The sequence below is a fragment of the Prionailurus viverrinus genome, chromosome B1 (assembly GCF_022837055.1).
Source record: "Prionailurus viverrinus isolate Anna chromosome B1, UM_Priviv_1.0, whole genome shotgun sequence".
Classification (NCBI taxonomy): domain Eukaryota; kingdom Metazoa; phylum Chordata; class Mammalia; order Carnivora; family Felidae; genus Prionailurus; species Prionailurus viverrinus.
Window position 1 is genome coordinate 150,762,633 of NC_062564.1, and position 27,900 is coordinate 150,790,532.

Genomic DNA, 27,900 nt, shown 5'->3' on the forward strand with positions numbered 1-27,900 from the left:
AATTTCCACAGCTGTGGTTGTGCCTTTTTTGCTTCAGTAATCTGGTACTTTCCCAAAAACTAAAATTTATGAATTTGCAAAGTAAACATGGCTGTGTCATCATAACATCCAAAAGACATGTTATCAGTGGCATAATGCATAAGTTATACCTGGTACAACTTAATAGGAAAATCATCTTAATTACTGTAGTGTGATTACTCTCAGCAGATTTTTTTCTAAAGGAAATAATTATGGTGATGCTCTATAATAGAAACTTGGGCAGTTCCCAGCACAAAATGATATTTGATTCTTATTAAAAAGTATACTGCAAAAACAATTTGCCTTCAAAATCTTATCCTAGAGAAATTCAGTTCTATAAGGGATATCTAAGAAGGACGCATAGAGAATAAGAAGATAGATCCCAAATAGGGCTGAATCTGAAGAAACGTGAGGTAGGCGGAAGCAGAAAAAGAAAACAGCAGAGGCAAAGGGCAATAGTTAAATATTATTAACATAGATTTAGTTACTTAATCTTTTATTTACTCAACCAGTATGTATTAACTACTCAATATTGCTAGAAATGGTGATAGATGTGGATACCATGGTGAATAAAACAGGCCAGTAAACTATTCCACTTTCCTGGAGTCCACCATCTAGCAGAAAAGATAGTAAAACAGTAAACCAATAATGAAATGTGATGATATTTCAAAAGAGGGAGAAATACAGTATGTTATAGGAGGATCAATATTTTTTCAAATCTAGCCCCCGTGCTAAGCCAAGATTTTTTTGTGTTAAAGTATTTATCCCTACTGATTTTTTTATTACTTATGTCATTAAAGTTTACATATACTGAAGATTAAATGAAATAATGTATGAAAAGAACACGGTCCATAGCAAGGTACAGAGTAAATGGTAATTACGTTTGTATGACAAAAATCTATAACCAATCTGTACTCAATAAACTATCGACTTTAACATTTCTAGTTAAAATTGATTTTATAATTAAAACATCATGCACATAAATGTTTTCTTCCATATTTCCACTCTTTTGTGATCAATGAACAAGAAGTTGCAAACTTCACACAGACACCACACGTATCACACACACCAGACACACAAAACACACACACACCATACAGTAAGCACATATATACCACACACACAGGCAACATACACCCCCCCCACACACACACCACATATACCATGCACACACGCACACACACCTGCGAACTTTAAGTGATGCATTGGTATGAAAAGTGAAATTGTTTTGAATATCATAGAACATGGTTGAGAAAGACAATTTTGGACAACACACTTTCATCCATGCGTGATCCTCATTATCCTTACTGTCAGAGATATTTCAGTAAGTATAATTCTGTGTGAACAGATAATTCAATTCAGCTCAACTTTATATTTTTTTAAATTTATATTTTAAGAGTTTGAGTACTTTCTTTTTTTTTTTTTTTTTCAACGTTTTATTTATTTTTGGGACAGAGAGAGACAGAGCATGAATGGGGGAGGGGCAGAGAGAGAGGGAGACACAGAATAGGAAGCAGGCTCCAGGCTCTGAGCCATCAGCCCAGAGACTGACGCGGGGCTCGAACTCACGGACCGCGAGATCGTGACCTGGCTGAAGTCGGACGCTTAACCGACTGCGCCACCCAGGCGCCCCAAGAGTTTGAGTACTTTCATGCTTCAAATCCAAATTAGTTTGGTGGAAACTTACTTAAAAAAAATTTTTTTTTACATTTATTTTATTTTTTGAGAGACATAGCACAAGTTGGGAAGGGGCAGAGAGAGGAGACACAGAATCCGAAGCAGGCTCCAGGCTCCGAGCTGTCAGCACAGAACCCAATGCGGGGCTTGAACTCACAAACGGTGAGATCATGACCTGAGCCAAAGTTAGACACTTAACCGACTGAGCCACCCAGGCGCCCCTGATGGAAACTTATTTTTAAGAGCACTGTCATCTTTAATCTTTTCTATTCATTATGTGACATAACAGTGGAAAACCTGGAACATTAACAACCTTTTCAAACAAACTACCATTATTAAAAATATTGGAAATGTGTTCTTATTCCAGTAATTAGTTTGAATTAGTGATTCTCTCTTCCTTTTTTGTCCATTTTGGTTTTGTAATAAAACTGGTCTTTAAACACCTACTTTTTTCTCTATCTCACAGAATTACAACTGAATCAATCTAAGAACAATATACCAAGAGCTCGGCTGAGGACCCTAAAGATGACAGTTGCATTTGCCACTTCATTTACTGTCTGCTGGACTCCCTACTATGTCCTAGGAATTTGGTACTGGTTTGATCCTGAAATGTTAAATAGGGTGTCAGATCCAGTAAATCACTTCTTCTTTCTTTTTGCTCTTTTAAATCCATGCTTTGATCCACTTATATATGGATATTTCTCTCTGTAATTGGTAGAATACACAGGAAGTCATGTGAAAAAGAGCATGGTAGTGAATTTCATCAAATGAGAATAATAAACACAAAGGTTGCAGCGTTTTTATATAAAAACAAAGCAGAGTTTAATGTTAACATTCTTATTCTTTTAGAAATCACATTATCAGAAATTCAAATATAAAGGAAAAAATACAAAGAAAAAGAAAATACAAGAAAAATAAAATATTACCTCATAATCATAAACTGAACTAATTTCTGCCCTTTCTGAACTCCTATGTTATATAGATTTCTTATCATTTTCTCCCTGTCTAATAATGTGTAAATTTTTAAAAGAGCCATGGCCTAAGCAAAGAGATTCCAAAAAGTAAGGCTCAGAAACTACAACACAGTCTTAACCTAGGCATGCCTTTGAGAGTTTTATTCCAAGGGCTTAGCAGCAATTATATCTTACACTACAATAATATGCAAAGCACAGACAGAGTATTTCCCCTGCCCATAAGATCAATCTTCCCTCCTCTGGTTAAAAACAAAGTGCAATGGATCTAATTTTTTCTTTGATTCCAAAAGCATCTGAAGTTTGAATTATTCAGCAACCAACCCACCATCCATTCCAACCACCTGACAAGACTTACAAGTAGCTCTCCTTCATCCCAATCTTGAGACAGCATGAAGTGCCTTCATAGAAACAGCAAGTGTAGAAGGATTCATATTTGGACAGGGGTTAGAACATTCCTCTAGGCTGCATAATCAGTGGAGTTTGTGGTAATTAACTGTACTAATATAACACTGTTTTTAAATACAATCAAGATGAGACCTATACTGATCATGTCTTATACATAATATGCCCTCTGTTTTAATAGGAGAGATTTTTTTCTATTTTCTGATTTTACTGAATCTATAATCCACAAGTCACTAAGAAAAATAAATAATAAATCAAACAAATGCAGAAGTGAAAAGATATTTGATACAGCAGAGGAACACTGAAAATTACAGTTTCAATATATACAAGTCAACGGAGCCAACAAAGTATTGAAAATAGATAAAGAAAAACTCTGTGTAACTAACACCTACTGATATTCACATTAAGTGGTATCATTTTCAAAATATGTGGGCACAATACCTCTTTTTATTCAGGCCTATTTCTACGTTCCATTAAAGAAGGAAAAGGATAAAAATTATGAGACTCTAATATACATTATGAGAAAAGCTTATAAGCGACTTTAAAGTAATTCAGTGATCATTTAATTTCTTTTTAAAAAATAGGTAAAATAGGGGCCCCTGGGTGGCTCAGTTGGTTAAGCACTCAACTCTTGATCTTGGCTCAGGTCATTATCTCCTGGTTTGTAGGATGAAGCCCCGCATCAGGCTCCCCACTAACAGTGCAGAGCCTATTTGGGATTCTTTCCCTCTCTCTCTTAATCTCCCCTGGTCATGTGAGCGCGTGCGCTCTCTCTCTCTCCCAAAATAAATAAACTTTTAAAAAAATAGGTAAAATACCATTACATTCATATGAGATATTTAGTGCCACTCAAAGATGAAATGTAATTTCAAAATTTCCAGGGCATGTGAAATTGTGGAAAGTAAATTACTAATTAGACTAACAACGGTCTTTACTTATTTTGCTCTTCTGCTCACACATACTTTTCAGTATAGGTGTGTGTGTGTGTGTGTGTGTGTGTGTGTGTCCAATCACACATTATTTTCTAATTCCACTTCAACTGATCCTGTTTGTTACCATTGACATCCTTCCTTCTACTCCTTCATTCATATCTTCTTTTTTACTAAGCCCATACCTTTAATTAATCAATCCATGTACCAACTCTACAGTTGAATCGGGCAAGGCTCAAAATTTGTAACATGCTAAAATACTCAAGGTTAACTTTTAAGGCATGTATATTGACACCAAGATTTTATGGTTCTACTAGATGACACAATAATATCTGTAAGTTACAATAAAACCAATCTTCTCCTTTAATCTTTATAATATACTTATTCCTAAATTGATAACAATTCTTACTTCCAGATTTAAAGGCAAAAACAACACATATATACACAATATAATTTAAGGGCTTTATTAGACATGTGTTTAATGAACACACGTTAGCTTCGCTCTTAGATGTTTAAGCAACTGTTCTATTTAGATATGTTCTCAGGCATTTTTTGATACATTAGCTAAAGGGCTATTCAAATTTGGTGCAGGGGTCTTTAACCTATGGTCCATGCACAGAACTGTATTTCAGTACAACTGCTTTTATTTCTGTTTATATTATTTTATGAATTTAAAAACATTATCCTGAAAGGGCTATCTAGGCCAAACCAGACAGCCAAAGGAACTCATGTGACAAAAAAGATGAAGAATTCCTCATTGATTTTGTATAAGGAAGTTTATTATGATAAAAGTGTCTCAGAACATATTCATTTGTTTATATGCATGCATAGTAATGTTAATATTGAACTGGATTGTTTCAATTTGGTTACTTACCATTTGAGACTTAGAAATCTCTCAAGGCTCAATACGTAATGAAAAACTTTGCAGAAGGAAGTAAATTATACAAATATTGTGGCCCATAAATTATAATATGAATATGGATTTAAATTAAAATTTATAGCCCAGGGCACTTGGGTGGCTCAGTCAGGTAAGTGTCCAACTTTGGCTCAGGTCATGATCTCACAGTCCATGGGTTCAAGCCCTGTGTCAGGCTCTGTGCTGACAGCTCAGAGCCTGGAGACTGCTTCTGATTTCATGTCTCCCTCTCTATCTCACCTCCCATGCTCGCACTCTGTCTTTCAATCAAAAATAAACAAACATTAAAACAAAATGTATAGCTATAAAAGGTAAATGGGGCTTTAAATTAAAGACCTACCATTCAACAGAGAATATTCAACATTTGATATTTTAGTTATATATTCTATCTCCAATCATCATAAAAGATGAGGAGTCCTTGTAAAAAAAAAAAAAAAGAAAAGAGGATATATTCTGTAGAATGAATCCACTATATCAGATAATTAAGATTCTATGTTGGTTGTCTCCTCCTGGCTACAATTTGGGTTTCCTCTTGCAATTCAATTTACTAAAGAAATTACATAAATGAATAACAATGAATTGAAAAAAAAAAGACTGCACTAATTCAATTTCAGCCTAAGAAACAGAGCTATAACAGCTAAGAAAGAAAAAAAAAAATACTGGAAGAGGAGTGGGTATCACAATTATATTATCTGTTAAAATACATTTAGAATTTCACCTATTTTACCTTTAGCCTACTTTCAAATGTTGAACCAACTCCTTGAGCTTGTCTACTTAGTATAAATTGTGTCCATAGGAAACTAAATAAAAGAGTAAGGTTGACTTTAATCTCTAATTAAAATTAATTTATTTAGGGGCGCCTGGGTGGCTCAGTTGGTTAAAGCATCTGACTTCAGCTCAGGTCATGATCTCATGGTTTGTGAGTTTGAGCCCCCACATTAGGCTCTCTACTGATGCATGTGTAGAATGTGTAGAATGCATGTGTAGAAACAATAGAAGAATACATGTATTGATATATTTATCTCTGAGTGATTTTTTTAAATCATCTTTCTCGTGAATTCCTATAATTCCAAACTTCCCAAATGAACATAGATAGCCTTTGCAATGAGAAGAAAAATCATAAATGTTATATGTGTGTTTGTATGAATTTTACATATCACTATTTCAGTCAGAATGCTTTCTGCTGTAATAAGAAACGTCAGACCAGAAGTGACATGTTTTCATCTCATATTACAGGATGTTCATAGGTAAGCATGTAGAATTAGTGAATTCAGAGCTTTGAGTTATTTTCTCTGCTTCCACTAGGCTTTACTTTCATGATTAGAAGTTAGTTGTCACCATTCTAAGCCTCCAAGTCAGAAAGAAAGCATGGCTTCTCACCGAGCATCTTTCCTTCCCAGAACTTTCAGCAACTTCTTGTTAAATTGGCTAGAACTGTAGTGCACCTGGGTGGCTTAGTCGGTTGAATGTCTGACTTCGGCTCAGGTCATGATCTCGCGGTTCGTGAGTTTGAGCCCCGTGTCGGGCTCTGTGCTGACAGCTCAGAACCTGGAGCCTGCTTCAGATTCTGTGTCCCCCTCTCTCTCCGCCCCACCCCTGCTTGTGCTCTATCTCTCTCTGTCTTTCAAAAATGAATAAACATTAAAAAAATGTTTGTTTAAATTGGCTAGAACTGTAACACATGACCAGTTCTAACCCAACCATGAGCAAAGGAGAGGGGGATTACCTTAAACACCTTAAGGGTATGTTTCATTTTAGGGAAGCAGGGCTCATTTCTCCGAATGTTTAGCTACCCAATAACAAAAATAAAGAATGAAGTTCATTCTCTCTCTGCCTCTCTATCTCCTGTCTCTCTCCTGAGAGCAGAAGGGAAATCTGGAGGTCAGAAAACAGCAGTAAATTCCACTAGTAAAATAAAACTGAAACTATATATACAATAAAATTTAAATATCACATAATTTAATACAAAGCATTAAAGACTAAATACAGCTATTGGAGCATAGTAATTGCATAGTAACTGTAGCCCTAAGGAGAAAGAACAGATTTTATTGTTTTTCACAATCTAAATCCAAACATTTTAAACTCTACTAGTTGGAATCTTCAATAGAAGTACAGGGTGGCTTCCGCCCAATTATTTACTTTCTTGGGAACTCTTGGTCCCTATTTTTTATTTGTTTTTATAATTCATTTCATTGGGTAAGAAATTTTCAGAAAGTTTTCAAATTCAGAAAATACTTCAGATCCAGAAAATAATTGTCAAATAAATTAATAACTAAGTATGTGGCAATCTGAAGCATATTTCCCATAAAGCTAATAAAACTTAGCTCCAAATTCCTTACTTATTCTGTTCCCTCCTCAGGCCCTGGATGTTTTTCTTATCACTTTTCTAATATTTATTTATTTTTGAGAAAGAGAGAGAGAGACAGAATTGGAGAGGGGCAAAGAGAGAGGGAGACAGAGAATCTGAAGCAGACTCTAGGCTTCAAGCCTCAGCACAGAACCCAACACAAGGCTCAAATGCACAAACCATGAGATCATGACTGCAGCCAAAGTCAAACACTCAACCGATTGAGCCTCCCAGGCACCCCCATTTTTCTTATCATTATCAAGTGATGTCCTTTCATTTTCTGATAGCTGCACATCATCCCTTGATCATTCATGAAAACTGTCACTGGAGGGGCCAAGATGGCAGAGCGGCATGGAAGTTCTCTGCTTCGCTCATTCCTGAAATGCAACTAGATTGGCACCAACCATTTTGCACACCTAGAAAAGTGATCTGAGGATTAACACAACAGTCTGTACAACTTGAACCACAAGTGAACTCGACACGTACATGGCACAGAGAGGTGAACTGGGGGAGAGAGAAGCCACAGAGGGTAGGGAGCTGTTTTTATGGAGAGAGGTCACAGAAAGGGGGGAGAGTACAGGAAAAACATTCCCCCTGAAAGTAGCTGAAGAGAAGGGAAAGAGTGGAAACACCCACAAGTGAAGAAAGGGAGAAAGGAGAAAGGAGAGGGTTTCAATACCATTTGGACGCTATAAAGAGGAGAGAGCAATCAGTATTGAGTCCACAGCTTAATACCTGGTGTGCTATGGTGGGAAGGGTGAATCCCCAGGAACAGGCAGCAACATCGAGGGGTCCACAGGCCACACAGGAAGAAGCAGTTCCCCTGCTAGAGAAGCATTTGGTAGAGGCTGTACAGCCACATCACAAGCAAAGGTCCGAGCACATATTCACGTTTGCTGGTATTGGAACAAAGACGCTAGGGTGCAGTGAAACCTGCTGCCAGTTTTGTGTTGTGATTTACCATAATCCCTGAACGAAGGAATTCACCCCAAGAGAAAGAACAGGAACAGATATAAGCAAGATGTCTGGACTAGAATTTAGAATCATAGTAAGAATACTAGCTGGGGTTGAAAAAAGCATAGATTCCCTTTCTGCAGAGATAAAAGAAGTAAAATCTAGTCAGGAAGAAATTAAAAGTGCTATAACTGAGAGGCAACCTTGAATGGATACCAGTGCAGCAAGAATGGATGAAACAGAGTAGTGAATCAGTGATATAGAGGACAAACTTACGAGAAAAATGAATCAAAAAAAGAGGGAATTTAAGGCAAAAGACCATGATATAAGAATTAGAGAACTTAGTGACTCACTAAAAAGGAATAATATTTAAATCATAGGGGTCCCAGAACATGAAGAGAGAGAAAAGGGGTAGAAGGTTTATGTAAGCAAATCATATTGTAAAACTTTCCTAACCTGGGGAAAGACACATACATCAAAATCCAAGAAGCACAGAGAACTCCCATTAGATTCAACAAAAACTGACCATCAACAAGGCATATCATAGTCAAATTCACAAAATACACGGATAAGGAAAGAATTATGAGAGCAGCAAATTCCTTAACCTATAAGGAACACAGATCAGGTTTGCAGGAGACCTATTCACAGAAACTTGGCAGGCCAGAAAGGAGTGGCAGGATATATTCAACATGCTGAATCAGAAAAACATGCAGCCAAAAATTCTTTATCCAGTAACACTGTCATTCAAAATAAGAGAGATAAAGAGCTTCCCAGACAAACAAAAACTAAAGGAGTTCATGACCACTGAAAAATCCCTGCAAGAAAATTAAGGGGGACTTTCTGAGGGGAGAAAAGATGAAAAAAAAAAAAAAAAAAAAAAAAAGCAAAAAACACCAAAAGCAACAAAGACTAGGAAGGGCCAGAGAAGACTGCAAGGAACTCCAACTCTACAGGCAACACAATATATCATCCAGTATTCACTATAAATGTCAATGGACTAAATGCTCAATCAAAAGACATAGGGTATCAGATTGGATTAAAAACAAAACAAAACAAACAAACAAACAAACAAACAACCAAGATCAATTTATATGCTATTTACAAGAGACCCATTTGAGACCCAAAGACATCCTCAGATTGAAAGTAAGGGGATGGAGAACCATCTATCATGCTAATGGTAGCCAAAAGAAAGCTGGGGTAGCCATGCTTCTATAAGACAATCTAGATTTTAAAATAAAGATTTTAGAAGAGATGAGGAAGGGAAGATAAAACCAGCAGAAGATGGGAAATTATAAAGATTAGAGCAGAAATCAATGCTAGCGAAATCAAAAAAACAGTAGAACACATCAACAAAACCAGGAGCTGGTTCTTTGAAAGAATTAACAAAATTGATAAGCCCCTCGCCAGTTTGATCAGAAAGAAAAAAGAAAGGACCCAAATAAATAAAATCAAGAATGAAAGGGAGAGATCACAATCAACACTGCAGAAATACAAACAATAATAAGAGAATATTATGAGCAATTATACGCCAACAAATCAGGCAATCTGGGAGAAATGGACAAATTCCCAGAAACATATAAATTACCAAATTGAAACAGGAAGAAATAGAAAATTTGAACAGACCCATAATTAGTAAAGAAATTGAATTAGTAATCAAAAATCTCCCAACAAACAAGAGTCCAGGGCTGGATGGCTTTTCAGGGGAATTCTACCAAACATTTAAAGAAGAGTTAACACCTATTCTTTTAAAGATGTTCCAAAAAATAGAAATGGAAGGAAAACTTCCAAACTTATTCTATGAAGCCAGCATTATCTTGATTCCAATACCAGACAAGGACCACACTAAAAAGGAAAACTACAGACTAATTTCCCTATGAACATGGATTCAAAAATTCTCAACAAGATACTAGCCAACTGGAGGCAACAATACATTAAAAGAATTATTCACTATGGGGAGCCTGGGCGGCTCAGTCAGGTAAGTGTCTGACTTCAGCTCAGGTCATAATCTTGCGGTTGGTGGCTTTGAGCTCCACGTCAGGCTCTGTGCTGACCTTGCAGAGCCTGGAGCCTGCTTCAGGTTCTGTGTCTCCCTCTCTTTCTGCCCCTCCCCCACTCATGCTGTCTCTCTCTGTCTCTCAAAAATAAATAAAAATGTTAAAAAAAAACTTTTAAAAAGTTATTCACCATGATCAACTGGGATTTATACCTTAGATGCAGGGCTGGTTCAATATCCACAAATCAATCAATGTGATAATAAAAGAAAGGACAAGAACCACATGATCCTCTCAATAGATACAGAGAAAACATTTGACAAAATACAGCATCCTTCCTTGATAAAAAAAAAAAAAAAAACCTCAGGAAAGTAGAGATAGAAGGATCATACCTCAAGATCATAAAAGCCATATATGAAAGACCCACTGCTAATATCATCCTCAATGGGAAAAAACTGTGAGATTCCCCCCTAAAGTCAGGAACACAACTGTGATGTCCACTCTTGCCACTGTTATTCAACATAGTATTGGAATTCCTAGCCTCAGCAATCAGACAACACAAAGGAATAGAAGGCATCCAAATCGGCAAGGAGGAAGTCAAACTCACTCTTCATGGATGGCAAGATACTCTATATGGAAAACCCAAAAGATTCCACCAAAAAACTGCTAGAACTGATCCATGAATTTATCCTAGTCACAGGATCTAAAATCAATGCACAGAAATCGGTTGCATTCCTATACACCAATAATGAAGCAGCAGAAAGAGAAATCAAGGAATCCATCCCATTATAATTGCACCAAAAACCAAAAATACTTAGGACTAAACCTAACCAAAGAGGTGAAAAATCTATACACTGAAAACTACAGAAAGCTTATGAAAGAAGTTAAAGACACAAAAAATGGAAAAATATTCTATGCTCATGGATTGGAAGAACAAATAGTGTTAAAATATCAATACTACCAAAGCAATCTACATATTTAATGCACTCCCTATCAAAATAACACCAGCATTCTTCACAGAACTAGAACAAATAATCCTAAAATTTGTATGGAACCAGAAAAGACCTCGAATAGCCAAAGCAATCCTGAAAAAGAAAACCAAAGCTGGAGGCATCACAATCCTGGACTTGAAGATGTATTACAAAGCTGTAATCATCAAGACAGTAGGATACTGGCACAAAAACAGACACTCAGATCAATGGAACAGAATAGAGAACCCAGAAATGGACCCACATACGTACGGCCAACTAATCTTCGACAAAGCAGGAAAGAATATCCAATATCCAATATCTTTATTCCATAGATAAAGACAGTCTCTTCAGCAAATCGTGTTGGGAAAACTGGATAGTGACATGCAGAAGAATGAACCTGGACCATTTTCCTACACCATACAAAAATAAACTCAAAATGGATTAAAGACCTTAACGTAAGGCAGGAAGCCATCAAAATCCTTGAGGAGAAAGGAGGCAAAAACCTCTTTGACCTCAGCCACAACAACTTCTTACTCAACATGTCTTCAGAGGCAAGAGAAACAAAAGCAATAATGAACTATTGTGACCTCAACAAGATAAAAATCTTCTGCACAGCAAAGGAAACAATCAGCAAAACTAAAAGGCAACTGACAGAATGGAAAAAGATATTTGCAAACGACCTATCAGATAAAGGGTTAGTATCCAAAATCTATGAAGAACTTACCAAACTCAACAACCCAAAAACAAATAATCCAGTGAAGAAATGGGCGAAAGACATGAATAGACACTTTTCCAAAGAAGACATCCAGATGGCTAACAGACACATGAAGAAATGCTCGACATCCTCACCATCAGGGAAATACAAATCAAAACCACAATAAAATACCACCTCACACCAGTCAGAATGGCTAAAATTAACAACTCGGGCAATGACAGATGCTGGCAAGGATGCAGAGAAAGAGGATCCCTTTTGCACTGCAGATGGTAATGCCAACTGGCGCAGCCACTCTGGAAAACAGTACTGAGGTTCCTGAAAAAAATTAAAAACAGAACTACCCTATGACCCAGCAATTGCACTACTAGGTATTTAACCAAAGGATGCAGGTGTGCTGTTTTGAAGGGGCACATGCACCCCAATGTTTATAGCAGTACTATTGACAATAGCCAAGATATGGAAAGAGCCCAAACATTCATTGACAGATGAATGGATAAAAAAGATGTGGTGTGTGTGTGTGTGTATATATATATATATATATATATATATATGTATATATATATATATGTATATATATATACACACATACATATATACATGTATATATATACACATACACATACATACATATACATACATGTATATATATATATATATACACATACATACACACACACACACACAATGGAGTATTACTCAGCAATCAAAAACAATGAAATCTTGACATCTGCAACAACGTGGATGAAACTAAAGGGTATTATGCTAAACAAAATAAGTCAGTCAGAGAAAGACAAATATCATATGATTTCACTTATATGTGGAATTTAAGATACAAAACTGATGAACATAAGGGAAGAAAAAAATATATAAAAGCAGAGAGGGGTCAAAACATAAAAGACTCTTAAGTATAGAGAAAAGTGAGGGCACTGGCTGGGGTTGTGGGTAGGGGGGATGTGCTAAATGGGCAAGGAGCATTAAGGAGGATACTTGTTGGGATGAACACTGGGTGTTATACGTAGAGGATGAATCATTGGATTCTACTCCTGAAATCATTATTGCACTGTATGCTAACTAACTTGGATGTAAATTAAAAAATAATAATCATCATAATAAAAAAGAAAATAGTCACTGTACTAAAGCAGTGCTGAGCCCCCATCTGAATAACGATTCTGTGTGGAAATTCCACTTTTCATCAGTCTAGTACATTTTTAATTCCCTTGAAAGGGAAAAGGGGTAATTTTTTAAGAACTTGAGGAGAAAGCCCAACATCTTGAGTGTAAGTGGACAGTGATGAAATCCTACACCTATTAACTTCCTAGCTGAGACACTCTTCTTAGTTCTCTGAAACCATGCCTCCCTGGTTTTCTTCCTATCTTATTCACTGTTCTTTCTCAGTTTCATTTTGTGTTCCTTCTCTTCTACCTAACATATATATGGACTCAGAACTAGGGATTCTTGGTTTGTCTATCTTCCCTACCTTGTAAGGGTGTGTGTGTGTGTGTGTGTGTGTGTGTGTGTGTGTGTGTGTGTTTGCCTACACACACATGTGGAAAGCAGGAGTTAGAGGAAGCAGGGTAGAGCAGTGCAAAATGAGGTCATAGGTCTGGCAGCACACACATCATCAGGGAACTTGTTAGAAATGTAAATTCTCAGGCCCTGCCCAGGCATACCGAAGCAGAAATTGTGGGGTCCAACAATCTGTGCCTTAATTAGCAAGTCAGGTAATTCTGATGTGTGTGAAGTTTGATAGCTGCAGGGCTAAAGTTTCTAGCTATCAAATCAAAGATGGAAAACAAGTCAAAGATGAGAAGGAGGAGGATCTGACAATGTTTCAGTCAAGAAGAAAAGGTGTAAATCTGACAACACAGTTCAGGAAGCAACTGTGTCTGATGGTGAACAGTGACTGTGGTTGAATTTGGATCTCTGGAATAGGGCTCTGAATGTCTTCTTTCACAAAAGGGCTTTTTATGGAGGTGCCTTTATCCTCCAATTTGGACGGAACCTGATGTGTTTACAGTATATTGTCTAGAAAGCCACAAGGATGTGGAGCCCCACTTAGGGATTTTTAGGTTTGTCATCTGTTTTCTATCAATAATAGCAGAAGGTTAAACTTAGGAGCATCACTTATTACATTTTATTTCCAGTCACTATTGCATAAGCAGTTAAATCAAACAAGAAAAGAGTCTTGCAAAATTATATTTCAGCTGTTAATCTATGATTTGTCTACTGCTCTGTAGGCAATATTTTTAAAATATTTCAGGAAAACCTGATATGCACATATCCTAACTCATAGAGCATTTAAGAGAATAATTATTCACATTTTGAAAAGGCTTACTTCCTTCACAAAGGAATTCCTCTGGGTTCTTCTGTATAGTTACCTTTGAGCCAGTTCAAATGTTACTGCAACACCTTTGGGCAAAGAAGCTTGCCTCAGAATTCAGGAGGTTGGCTGCTTTCCAACTATGTTCATGGAGACCTGATCCAGGGACTGAGTACTTCCTATTCTTTCTGATAATCGTGAAACAACTGTTCCAATTTTGGGAATCTTGGCATAATATATTAGGAAAATACTAAATGAGAAATAAAATTAGGTTCTAGTCTTGACCCTTCACCTCCAATGACGTGAATTAATTCAAGACATTTAACCATTTTGAGTCATCCTTGGAAAAACTATAAGGCTGTGCATGTATATGACTATTAAGTATCTTTCCTTTGCTAATATTCAATAACTTAGGACCATAAGGTGAAAAAGTGCATGTAAATAAGCGCTGTAATTATAAAACACAACATAGCTGTTATCTTTACCATTTATGATGTGAACTATTTGATTTACAGAAAGCCAATTGGCATTAAGTTTTCAGGAAGATATTCATTACAATGTACACCTATATAATGATCAAGATGGGGAGCTTTTAAACGCATTGTTGTATCATGGATTGGATCCAGAACTGAAAAAAAGTGACATTTGTGAAAAACTGGTGAAATCAAAATATATAGTTATATAATAGTATTGTACCAATATCAATTTCTTTGACAAATGTATCACGGTTATGGAGGATGTTATCTTTAGGGGAAGCTGAGTAAAGTGTACACAAAAATTCTCTGTCTTACCTTTGCAACTTTTCTAATTTTAAATTTCTAATATTACACCAAAATAAATATTTAAAATAAAATTATTGTGCTACACCTTTGGAATATAACTATGCATTCATACATACATATATGAATATATATGTGCCACATGAACAACAGAAATAAAGGAAAGAGACAGTGGGTCTTTGACAGATCAAAGTTGAGAAGGGAAGTGAGCCAGGAAATCACAGAACTGAAACCACCATATTTTTTTTAACATTTCACAGAAAAGAGAGCTCTTTGAAGTTAGAAAAGTTTTACTGAAATCTGTGAGAAAGAAAAGATAAACTTGGACTAAGAAAGTAAAAATCTGCCTTGCTATTCATCAGATATAGATAATAGTCACAAATAAAGTAAGCTGTAAAATTAACAGAAGATAATATTTTTCTCAAAAACATGCTGCAAAGTGTCACAAAAATTTCCAACTTTAGTTAATGCCACATTTTTTACTCACAAAGCATCCTTTTCTCTAAAATCAGAGTGTCAAAAACCTTGTTCTTTGAAATCAATGCATTAAGATTAAAATATCCTACTCTTGGTGATGATCTAAATCACTTAACAGAGAAGCATGCTCTACTTTCAACCCTACGACAGAACTTCAGAAAACAGTTATGTGGATACATGACACACCTATGTTAGCTGCAATTTTCAAGAAAATAGCACCTGGAATCTATGATGGAGTCCAGACCTAATTTAGACACCTTTACAAACAGCCTCACTTTCTTTTGAGCCTACAAAATACTTCTTTAATTTCTCCTAAACTCCACACTTCCCCAAATTCCTATAATAAATATATATTCTCCTTTGTTTGGTGAGGCATCCCATAGTTCTGGAATGTGGACTCCTTCCTTGCAATGAACCAAAAAACCGACTTTCTTGAAATACAGGGTTTTTTTTTTTTTTTACTGATGGATTTAGGCTTCTTGGACGAGGAAGCCTGCCTCATACTAAAAGTTCAGGATAATAATTTCACATAAAAATCAACAACAAAAAAGTATCAAGTTCAAATACTATATAAAACTAGTATTTAAAAAGAGAATAAGGAGCATAACATCATCATTATATATAATGAAAACATATCTGAAAGATGTACCACAAAAATAGATCAGAACGTGTAAGTTACTATTTTTAATTTTTTTGAGGGGGAGGTGAGGGAGAGGGAGAATACCCCAAGCAGGTTCCATGCCCAGCACAGAGCCCCTATGGGGCTCCATCTCACAACCCTGGGATTGTGACCTTGAGATCATGACCTGCAGGTGCCCTTGTAAGTTACTATTTTTAAGCTAACTAAACAAAAAAGATACAAAGTAGGAAAGAACAATATGATTCAGAATTAGAAAAACTCAACTCCATGGCAGGCATCCGTTCACAATTTTTATTAATATCAAATCATCACATTGTACACTTTAAGTATCTTACAATTTTGTCAATTACCTCAACAAAAATGGAGAAAAACTCACAAATGGGGTGCCAGACCTCAGGAGAATTAATAATAAAGAAAAAACAGGAAGTGGGGTAAGTGGGATGCATAGAATGGGTGAAGGGAATTAAGAGGTACAAACTTCCAGTTATAAAATTAATATGTCACAGAGATGAACAGTACAGCATAATGAGTATAGTCAGTAATATTGTATCAACATTATAAAAGAAAAAAAAAAGAATAAACTAGAAGGAACACAAAAGCTAAGGCATATAACAGATTATGATTTCCTGTGAAGAACGTGAGCCAATCCTTAGGTTGATGTTTCCCTACTCATTTTGGTTGTCTGATGCTCATTCTCTAGTAATTCTTCAGGAAGCGTTCATGACAACGATAGTCTCATCAAATACTGATACAATATCAAGTGTTGATATTAGTTTATACACTTTGTACGTGAGAGTTGCTTTTGCTGGATATAAAATCTTTAGTCCATATTTTACCCTTGAGCATCCTAAATATATTGTTCCACTTTCTTTTGGCAAAAAAGTTTCAATGTCAAAAGTCTAGTGATTTTCCAGTTTTCTCCTATTTTGCAAATGTGACAATATATTAAATTCTGTTAAATAGGGGTATTTGCTATATATTTGAAACAATTCACACTGTATTTCGCCATATCTAAGATGATCTCAAATTTACCATTATTTTCTGTATTGATGAAAAAGGAAAAATTACATTCCACTGTGGGTTCAGCTTTTGGCTTTGTCCAGCAATGCCAAGGGTGGCAGAAACGTTTACTCAAGACGCCAAGCAATTCAAGAGAGGTGAGAGGGAGGCTAAGGAAAGACTCCCCAAGCTGCTCTCAAGCTCCTGTATTTATTAGGCATACATTATAAAGAAAACATTGTGCAATATGTCAGTGGCTACCTGCCAGTTAGAACATATAGAAAGCATGCAAAACAAAAACAAAAACAAAAACTACAAGGCATTCCCAAGACTACAGAAGAGCAGATGCTGAAAACAGGTGGAGAACAAGACAAGATATTCCATAGCTAACATTGTCTAAGGAATTCTTGAGCACAGGCAGGACCCAACCCCTAAATACACATTAACTAGATACTAGCCCATTGTTTTCAGGAGAGCCAGAAAGCAGTGTAATGCATTCCCTATAATCTCCTTAACCAGGACATAGCTATTTGACTTCCAACATTCCAACCTAAGGGATATTAAAATGTAAAGAAATGTGGATTGCAGATGAAATTCAGGCTATTCATTTTCTTTTTCTGTATAACAATTTACCATAAACATAGTACTAAACTTAGTTACTAGAGTAGAACCTTGCAAGAATGAGAAGTAGACCAAGTTCCTTTTAATGATTGTGTAGAAAAGGTACACAACTGGATTAAGAAACTTGAATGATGCCATAGGTCAGTAGTATGAATTTCCAGGTAGTTGGAAATGTTAAATTTTGAAATGAGACTAAAGAGGCACAAAGGATAATGCAGTTTTGCCTGAATCCTCTGTCCACACTAGAGAGGAAGAAATTCTAATTAAGTAAAAGTATCATACATCACAGAAAATGACATAAAGTCAAAGTATATGTTAACTTTTAAAATCCTCTAGCTACTTCTTCAAATATTCCGTTTATTTACAATGAAAGACAAATCCTACCTAATGCTGAGTCCTACTAATTCTTGTTTTCTAAGAAAGGTGAAAGGGGAACCAAATGAAAAAGGATTAGAAGTACTTAGACATGTGTTCTAGTACTTTATCTTCACAGTCTGTGACCTTGACCAAGTCACTCATGCCGTCTGCAATCTCCTTTCCCTCACTCATAAAGTGGAGGCAAACTGGATGACCATGTCATTCATTGCTCTTAAAATCACGACTCCATTAAATCAGTTAACGTGCCTGGCTTGTAGCAGAAGCTCAAAATTATTTGTTAAAAGTATAACGTCTTAAAATGGAATTCCAGAAATCCTGAAAATCTGGAACTACTTACTACAAACTTTCAATCTTTTAAAGCTATCACTTCGCTAGCCACTGGAATCTCTGTGCCTTGCTACAGAGCCAAGGTTACCTCATAACTTCAGTGTTTCAGCTCATTTGGAACTGCAGAATCCTCAGTCGCAGCGGAGCCTTTCACTACACCCACCTGCGGCAAGGCCTATCCTCTTCCTGGCGGCCACACCCAAACCGGAAACCAGGACGTCCCTGGGGTTGACGGGAAGGCTCAGCTAGGCGGCACGCTCCCGGCCCCGCCCCCTCCGGTGATGTCACCGTCCGCCCCTTGACCTCGCGGTCCCGCCCCGTTCCCTGCCTACCCGTAGCCAGCGGCGGCGGCGATTCTTGGAGGGGATGGAGGCATCCGAGCCGGTAGTCGCAGCTCGGGAGGAAGAGGCGTCCTGCTCTTCCTGGGTGGCCGGCAGGTAAGAAGATGAGTGTGAGCGCGAAGCATCGAGGGGTGGCAGGCGGGACCCTGGCGCCGGCTTTCTGCTGCTCCCGCTCGGGCGGCCAGGGAGCGCGCGCGAGGCCGCGGAGCCGGGCAGAACCGGCCCTGGGAGGCGAGGGGAGCGCGCGGGGTGGGTGTGGCGCCTTGGGTTTAGACCTCGGCGGCTCTCGGCTTCTCTGAGGAGAAAGGCCAACTCTCGGTCCTTTCGCCCCTCAGTTCCAGTCGGGGTCTGCCATTCTCCCATGCACCGGACGTGGGGCGGGGGTGGAGTGGAGTGGAGAGGGCCCCGCCGAGAGTTCTGGCCCGGGTCGCTTGGTGTGAGCTTTCACAGCCCTGCTGCCAAACACGTTTCCCCCACCTTTCGGTGAAATGAAAGCTAAGAGCGCCACTGTGAGCGATCCCGCACTGAGATCCTCCTTTGAAAACTGTTACCAGAGGGAACTTGGTAATGATGAATCAGTGCCAGTCAGGACACCCGGAGTCCTGTGTTCACCACAGTTAAAAAAAAAAAAAAAAAAAAAAATCAGGGAAAAACGTACGAGTTACTTATTCCCTAGTTGGTGTTTGTTTGTTTCACGTCTCTAACATTCCTGCAAAATTGTGGGAAATGTTCGTATGGTTCCTGTTTCAGTTACCTCGTAATTAATAAAACCGTTAGTTATATACTGCCCTCCACCAGAATACAGTATTCCAAAGAGAGAAGTGATGGATATATGATTTTGAGCTAATGGGAGCCTGTCCATAAACCTGTAGCTTTTTCGCCGGTTCAGATTGAAGGGATGTTTTCGGTACCATACTACCTGCAGTTGCCAGCATTGCCACATTTACTTGAGGGAAATTATGTAATACAAACAAAATCTCCCCTTATTTAAAAAGCTTTTTGATTGCCATATAGATCTTATTACAAAAACGATTTTTGAAACATTCCAGTAAAGCAGAATTTTCTGAAAAATCAGTGCTAGTCATATATCATTAAGTGACAAAGCTGGTTAGAAAGGAGTTCATGTTTACTTAAGAGCTCTACCCACTAGACCATTGTCCTCCATGCAGGGAAGGCAGCTAGGGATAAGAAGACTGTGAAATGAGAAATTTTGTTTATTTTCATATTTTATCACTCTGCCAAAAGAACATATTTTGTATGTGTGTGTTTTTTTGTTTTTTTTTTTTTAATTTTTTTTTTTCAACGTTTATTTATTTTTGGGACAGAGAGAGACAGAGCATGAATGGGGGAGGGGCAGAGAGAAAGGGAGACACAGAATTGGAAGCAGCTCCAGGCTCTGAGCCATCAGCCCAGAGCCTGACGCGGGGCTCGAACTCACGGACCGCAAGATCGTGACCTGGCTGAAGTCGGACGCTTAACCGACTGCGCCACCCAGGCGCCCCTGTATGTGTGTGTTTTTATTTGGTAGGTGATCTCTTAAACACAGCTGTCTCCTGGTTTGTGTTCATAATTGCAATCAGGAATATTTCTAATAGTTATCCATGTATAACTTAGCTAGAGCTGGTATCTTTTGATAATACCAATCAGTGTTTGGTAAGATAAATGATAACATTTTGATTAACTGTATATACAAATCCTTTGGCCTGTATATCAGTACCAGGCTTAGAAATTTGGATTCCAAAACCTCAGTTTTGTGTTTTCACATGATTTTTAGAATCCTGTAATTGATAGAGTTTCCCAGAACCTGGAAAGGATTTACTTTTTGCCAAGATGATAATTGATCTTAGCTGTCACTGTGGCTCAGGCCATAATGCCCCAGGCTGGTTTCCTTTGCTTGGGAGCCATTCCTATTTCCCAGGGTTCATCCTGTTTTCATTTTTCTTTGTGTGCCATGCTGTGAAAAAGTTGGGATGAGCCGTGGTAAATGATGCATAAGTATATCTTATCATGCTAGTATGCTTGTTTTAAAAAATGTGTTTTAATTTCCTTAAGTAATGTCTGTACCCAATGTGGGGCCTGGTCTCACAACCCGGAGATCAAGAGTTGCATGCTCTACCAACTGAGCCAAGCAGGCACCCCCTTTTTTTTCTTTAATTTTTAAAATTCATTCAACAGATACATTTTGGGTGCTTTCTTTGTGCGGACTTTGAGATGCAGTAGGCAGTATAGCATGGTGGTCAAGAGCTAGACTGCGTAGGTTCAGGTTCTGGCTCTGCCATTTACCTGCTCTGGAACCTCAGATGGGTTATTTAAGTAAACTTCTGTGAGCCTCAGTTTTTTTTCTTCTGTTCAACGGAGATGGTAATAGTGCCTATCTTATAAAGTTGTTGTAAGGGTTAACTGAGTACATCTAAAGCACTTAAAACCATGTGTGACACAGTGCTCTTAAATTATTATTAAATGCCAGGTATAGTTTTAGGTATTTGGAATACATTAGTGAATTCTTAACAGATCATACATTCTCTTGGGGAAGGCAGACAGTAAACAATTAGTAATTTGAAGAACATACAGCAGGTTAGTGAGTTAGGGAGTGACCTAAGGAGAAGGGGAGGCATTTCACTGAAAGGATGATCAGGACTGGTCTATGTAATATTTGCGAGGCAATATTTTAGTCGAGGCTTATAAGAGTCAGCCATTCAGAGATCTAAAGGGGGAACATTCCAAGAGAGGAAAAAGCAAGTATAAAAACTGAAGTGACTTTTTAGTGACTTTTAGTTTCACTGAAGTATAAAAACATGCTTGACTTTTTGGAGGAATAGCAAGTTGACCAGTGTGGGAAAGTAGTGGGAGTTGTAATTGAAGAGATGATTGGGAGACAGAACACCTAGACCCTTTTGACCATGGTAATGTGTTTCAATTTTATTTAGAAAGTAGAGTTACTTAAGAATAGTTCTAAGTCAAGGAGTAACGTCTGACTACATTCTAAAAAATTTAGGTTGTTATATGGAAAATAAACTGAAGGGGGAGGGCAATGGTAGCACTAGAGAGACTAGTTAGGAGGCTTTTGAAGTAGTTCAGATGAAATACGATGATGGTTTGGCCTGGGATTGTACCAGCATGCTGATGGAGAAATGAGGGAACAAGTTAAGATCTCTAGAGTCTGGGCCTGTGCAAATGAGTAAATGGTGATACCAGAAATTGAGTTGACAGAGATTGGGGAGGAATAGATTAAACAGGGAAATTGAATTCTGTTTGGGGCTTATTACGTTCATGAAACCGATTAAACATCAGAAGGGAGAGATTGTTCTAGCAGGTGTGGACAATTTGGATGCCAGAAAAGATGTCAAACGTGGAAAAATAAGTTTAGATATCCTCAGTATCTGGTAAATTCCATATATGGATTGAACAAGATTATTTAGACAGAGTGTGTTTATTAGAGAAGGTATATGGGGCACTCCCAACAAACTTCAGAAAATACAGATTCATCAGAATATATGTAAAACAATATCTGATTACACCTGAGAATTAAAACTATAGGCTATAATTTTACAATACACACAGAATAGACATTCACTGAATTTAATTTTCACCTATTTTTTAAATGGAAATAAAGGAGTGGAAAATAAAATATATATCTGGTTTGTAAAATCCTTTTTAGTAACTGCCATGTATAATTGAATATTAGATTACAGAACGTGAATATTAAATACCGAAACTTGCTCTTATAAGTTGTGTTTTATTTTTTCAGTACCAATACAAATTTGGCCATCATGTCAGCAGAATCTGTGGAGATTGATGATGCATTATACAGGTGAGAACCTTACGGAAACCAAAACTTATTTTCCTCATTTGTTGTTCTAAAGTAATGGAATACTCTATTTGAAAATACCATTAGACCTATGCAGAGTTTTATAAATATCCCAAGAGTTCTCTGAAGGTAAAATTAGCGTTTTGTCTGATTTTTCTTTTCTGTAGTCTGAAAGCTTGATTAATATTTAAATCTCAGTTCCTTTAGGTTTAGGTAATATGACTTAGAATGATTTTGGGGATGCTTGGGTGGTTCAATCAGACCAGCTTCACCTCAGGTCATGATCTCGGGGTCTGTGAGTTAGAGCCCGGCGTCAGGCTCTGTGCTGACAGCTCAGAGCCTGGAGCCTGCTTCAGATTCTGTGTCTCCCTCTCTCTCTGCCCCTCCCCTGCTCACGCTCTGTCTCCCTCTCAAAAACAAATAAAAATTTAAAAAAAAAAAAAAAGAGGGGCGGTTGGGTGGCTCAGTTGGTTAAAAGTCTGATTTCAGCTTAGGTTATGATCTCATGGTCTGTGGGTTCCCACCCACAGACCCACATTGGGCTCTATGCTGACAGCTCAGAGCCTGGAGCCTACTTCAGATTCTGTCTCCCTCTCTCTCTGCCCTTCCCCTGCTCATGCTCTGTCTCTCTCCCTCTCTGAAAAATAAATATTAAAAAAAAAAAAAAAAAAAAAAGAATGATTTTGTTATCCACTATAAAATATACCTCTTGTTTTTGGACAGGAGTACATATTTATTATGTTCTTGATAGTGCAGGAATCTAATGAAAAACAATCCATTTTATGTAAGTTATATAGTAACATCTAGAGATTATTTTTACTTCAGTGTAGTCTCATTAACAACATTGCATGTTTGCACTGTATAGACAGCAAAGAAGTACTATGTGCTTAAAGAACTGTGATTTGAATGGAATTTAGTGAGATTCTTTTTTAGCATACCTTTTCATGAAATCAAAATACTTTTATCAGAATTAAAGAGAAGTTAAAATATGTATACATTGCTATCACTTTTTTTTTTAGTTTTTTATTTACTTAAGTAATATCTACACCTAACATAGGGCTTGAATTCTGGATCCCGAGATCAAGAGTCGAATGGTCTTCTGACTGAGTCAGCCAGTTGCCCCTAAATTGCTATTACTTCTAAGACTTTTTTTTTTTTAATACCTCAAGTTGTTTGTATGGAAGATAGTATAATCTTTTTGAATGGAAGGCAGTTTAAAAGTTTTTAGATTTCTTCTGTATGAAGAAATAGATTATGTAGATAGATTTTATGTAAATAGAATTTGGTACAATAAGCTATTACGTATTTTAAATTCTTTTTTATATTGTTTTTATGTGGGATGCAGAGTCAGTTTCAAGCATTTTAGGAGGAGCTGATATGTACATCCTAGTATGTTAATTTCAATTACTGTTTTGCAATTGGAAAAAGAGGTTAAGACTGGACTTAATTTTGCTTATGTGAAAATTACTTTACAATGCAGTTTCCTGATTATAATATACAGTAGTTTAGAAATAACCTTAAGTTTGGAGTCTTAATCTGTAATTATGATATTCTTAATATCCTTTTGATCACATTCTCACGATAACAAATGGCAGCTTCTTAAGATAGCATTGGTTAATTTTATTCATATTTAGTTATAATCTTTGTGAAACTTTTTTGTATCCCTCTAATCCTGTGATGGCTGATTAATGAACATAATTTTCAGTAAACCAGAGATAAAATTTTCCATTTGCAACATTGTGAAAGTAGGCTGCAGTTTGCTTGACTGAAAATTACAGCATGTAACAGTTTATTTATGATCAGGTATTGCTGGATCATAAAGTATTTCTGTTTTTAATTTTTTGAGGAACCTCCATACTGTTTTTCATAGCAGTTGGACCATTTTACATTCCTACCAACCCAACAGTGCACAAGGATACCAATTTCTCCACATTCTCACCAACACTTATTTCCTGGCATTTTGTTTTTGTATAATGGCCATCCAAACAGATGTGAAGTGATATCTTATTATGGTTTTGCATTTCCTTGACAATTAGTGATATTGAGCACCTTTTTGTATCCTGTTGGCCATTTGTGTTTCTTTGGAGAAGTATCTGTTCTAGTCCTTGCTCATTTTTTAATCAGACTCCTTGAGAGTGTTTTTGCTATTGGGTTGTAGTTCCATATATAATTTGGATATTAATCTCTTATCAGATATATGGTTTGTAGATATTCTCTCCCGTTCTGTAGTTTGCCTTTTCACTTTGTTGATTGTCTCATTTGCTGCCCAGAAGCTTTTTAGTGTAAAGTGGTCGCACTTGTCTACTTTTGCTTTTATTGCCTGTACTTTGGTATCATATCCAGGAAATTTTTGCCAAGACCAGTGTTAAGAAACTTTTCCCATATGTTTTCTTCATAAATTTTATAGTTTGAGGTCTTAAATTTATTTTTTTTTTATTTTTTAAATATTTATTTATATTTGAGAGAGAGAGAGATAGAGAGAGTGAGTGAGCAGGGGAGAGGCAGAGAGAGAGAAGGGGACACAGAATCTGAAGCAGTCTCCAGGCTCAGCTGTCAGCACAGAGCCTGATGTGGGGCTCAAACCCATGAACCGTGAGGTCATGACCTGAACCAAAGTCAGACTCAAGCGGCTGAGCTACCCATGTGCCCCCGAACCTTAAATTTAAGTCCTTAATCCATTTTGAGTTTATTTTATGTATGGTATAAGACAAAGGTCCAATTTCTTCTTTTACCTGCAGAAATCCAGTTTTCCCAACACCACATATTAGCCCCAACCTATCTTTTCCTCTGACTACACAGGCCATAGTAGACTACTTTCTTACCAAACATAGTTTATACTTCTGTACCTCAATTGTCTTTTCCTAGAGTGCCCTTTTATGCCTTAAAAGCACTCAACACCATTGGATCTCTTTTCCTTCTTTCCTCTTTCCATTCCCAGGCTTAATTAAAAGCTGTCAAATCTATTCAGTAACCTAAGCCAGAAACCTTGCTGTCATCTTAGATTATTCCCTGTTTTTCATCTTCCAAATTCAGTTTTTAATAAATCCTTTTAGTTCTTTCTCAGCAACTATTTTTTTATTTTTTATTTTTTTAATTAAAAAAAAATTTTTTTTTTTTAACATGTATCTATTTTGGAGACAGAGAGAGACAGAGTATGAATGGGGGAGGGGCAGAGAGAGAGGGAGACACAGAATGGGAAGCAAGCTCCAGGCTCCGAGCCATCAGCCCAGAGCCGGACGCGGGGCTCGAACTCACGTACCGCGAGATCGTGACCCTGAGCTGAAGTGGGACACTTAACCGACTGAGCAACCCAGGCGCCCCTCTCAGCAACTCTTAATTCCAACTCTTTGATTCTCTCTCCCTGCCTTCAGTATCTCTCAGTTGAATTATTATAAGAGTCTCTTATATGATCTCTTCAGAGCTACTAAATCTCTAATCCATCTTCCATACTTTATTCAAAGTAATATTTTTCAAATTTACCTCAGAGCCTCTGGCTTCTCTGTTTAAAATACTTAAATAGTTCCCTGTCATTTACATTAGTGAGACCAAACTGTATAATATGTATTTAAGTCTCCTTTTTCTATATAGCATAACATAGTGGTTGAAAGTATAAATTTTAGTATTAGATCTGAATTTGAATCATCCTCAACCATTTAGGAGTGTGTAATCATAAGTCACTTAACCTCTTAAGTCTATTTTTTCTTTATTTTTTCATACATTCAATATACATTCATCCATTTAACAAATATTTAAGGAGAAAAATGTACAAATTGCAAATTAATCGTGAAGAATAATGCCTAGGAGCTCAATAATTTCTAGTTATTATTTACCATGAGTTATGGCCATATCTTTCTTTTTAGTGTCCATGTCACTCCTCACTATTTAATCTCTAACATTCTTTAGCTTTGTCGAATTCTATGTATATGGTGTCAGAGTCTAGAATTTGATATTACCCTACTTATAACCTAAAAGCTAACCTATTATTGTTTAATGGGTGCTGAGAGAAGATGTTAAACTTCTGGGCCAGAGACCAAGAATTTCACTACTTATGATATAGCAGTTAGCATGGCCATCAAGCGTGGTGTCGGTTCCCCTTGCTCCCAAGTCCCACAGGAGCAATGCCATGGGCCCAGATGGATTCTTTGTACATAATGGGTTTATACCACAGCTGAGGAACTCTGAATTTGGGAGACCCACCATCTTATGGCAGACAGTAAGCAAGCCTCCTCTTTGTCTTGGAGAGAGACTCGCCTTATCCCTCAATTTATGTGCTGCCAACACAACCCTGAGAAAAGGCCCGATTAAAAATAGTCAGGACCTTGCCTGCTAGGCATATATAGTGAGACATGTAGGAGTGTGCATAGCCCATAAAAGAGTGTCTTCCAACATAAATAAATGTTTTTGTCACAGTTTTATTGAGGTGTAATTCGTGTATAATAAACTGTACATATTTAAAGTGTACAATTTGAGGGGCACCTTGGGTGGCTCAGTCAGTTAAGCATCCGACTCTTGATTTCTGCCCAGGTCTTGATCTCAGGGTCGTGAGACAGAGCCTGGCATTGGGCGGCTCCACACTGGGCATGGAGCCTACTTGAGATTCTCTCTCTCCCTTTGCCCCTGCCCTGCTCACACACACTTTCTCTCTCTGTCTCTCTCTCTCTCAAAAAGTAAAATAAAGTATACAATTTGATGTGTTTTGACATATGTGCATACTAATGAAATCACTACCGCAATATCGATAACTAACATATCTATCACATGCATATATTTTCTTTCTGCCCCTTTTTAATCCCTCCTCCCTTCTCTCTCCACCTACCATTTCCCCAGGCAACCACTGATCAGCTTTTTGTCACTGTAGAATACTTAGCATTTTCTAGAATTTTATATAAATGTTACCATATAGTATGTACACATTTGGGGAGGGTTTGGCTTCTTTCACTTAGCATAATGATTTTGAAATTCATCCGCATTGTTGTATCAGTAATTTGTTCCTTTTTATTGCTGAGCATATATCCATATGCTTGTATTCTAGCATATGGATATACTACAATTTATTTAACTATTTATTAACTGTTGATAAACATTTGGGTTGTTTCCAGGTTTTGGCTATTCTAAATAAGGCTGCCGTGAGAATTTATATGCGAGTTTTAGGGTAGACATATGCTTTCATTCATGCTTTGATAAATACCTAGAAGTAAATGTCTGGATTGTAAGATTTTAAGAAATGCCAAGCTGTTTTTCAAAGTGGTTATACCATTTTACATTTCTACCAGAAATGTTTATGAGAGTTTGAGTTACCCCGCATGTTCACTAAAC

At 37.2% G+C, this 27,900-nt stretch overlaps 2 protein-coding genes and 1 long non-coding RNA gene across 5 annotated transcripts in view; 2 read left to right on the plus strand and 1 right to left on the minus strand.

Annotated features, from left to right (window-relative positions):
• Window positions 1–2,406, plus strand: part of GNRHR (gonadotropin releasing hormone receptor) — a 21,239-nt gene extending 18,833 nt beyond the window's left edge. Inside the window, exon 3 of one of the 2 annotated variants that reach the window (XM_047855666.1) lies at window positions 2,162–2,406. In XM_047855666.1, the coding sequence (XP_047711622.1) occupies window positions 2,162–2,406 (245 nt within the window). The remainder of the gene's footprint in view (window positions 1–2,161) is intronic. The other variant, XM_047855667.1, reaches the window with a different exon arrangement.
• LOC125163635 (uncharacterized) overlaps window positions 1–18,634 on the minus strand; it is a 19,430-nt gene extending 796 nt beyond the window's left edge. Inside the window, exon 1 of the long non-coding RNA XR_007151523.1 lies at window positions 18,524–18,634. This is a non-coding gene — a long non-coding RNA (uncharacterized LOC125163635). The remainder of the gene's footprint in view (window positions 1–18,523) is intronic.
• Window positions 18,635–18,755: 121 nt separating this feature from the next.
• The window catches only part of UBA6 (ubiquitin like modifier activating enzyme 6), a 90,117-nt gene continuing 80,972 nt past the window's right edge, over window positions 18,756–27,900 (plus strand). The window contains exons 1-2 of one of the 2 annotated variants that reach the window (XM_047855664.1): window positions 18,756–18,872; window positions 22,525–22,587. In XM_047855664.1, coding sequence (XP_047711620.1) covers window positions 18,802–18,872; window positions 22,525–22,587 — 134 coding nt within the window. In that variant the 5' untranslated portion in view covers window positions 18,756–18,801. The remainder of the gene's footprint in view (window positions 18,873–22,524; window positions 22,588–27,900) is intronic. The other variant, XM_047855665.1, reaches the window with a different exon arrangement.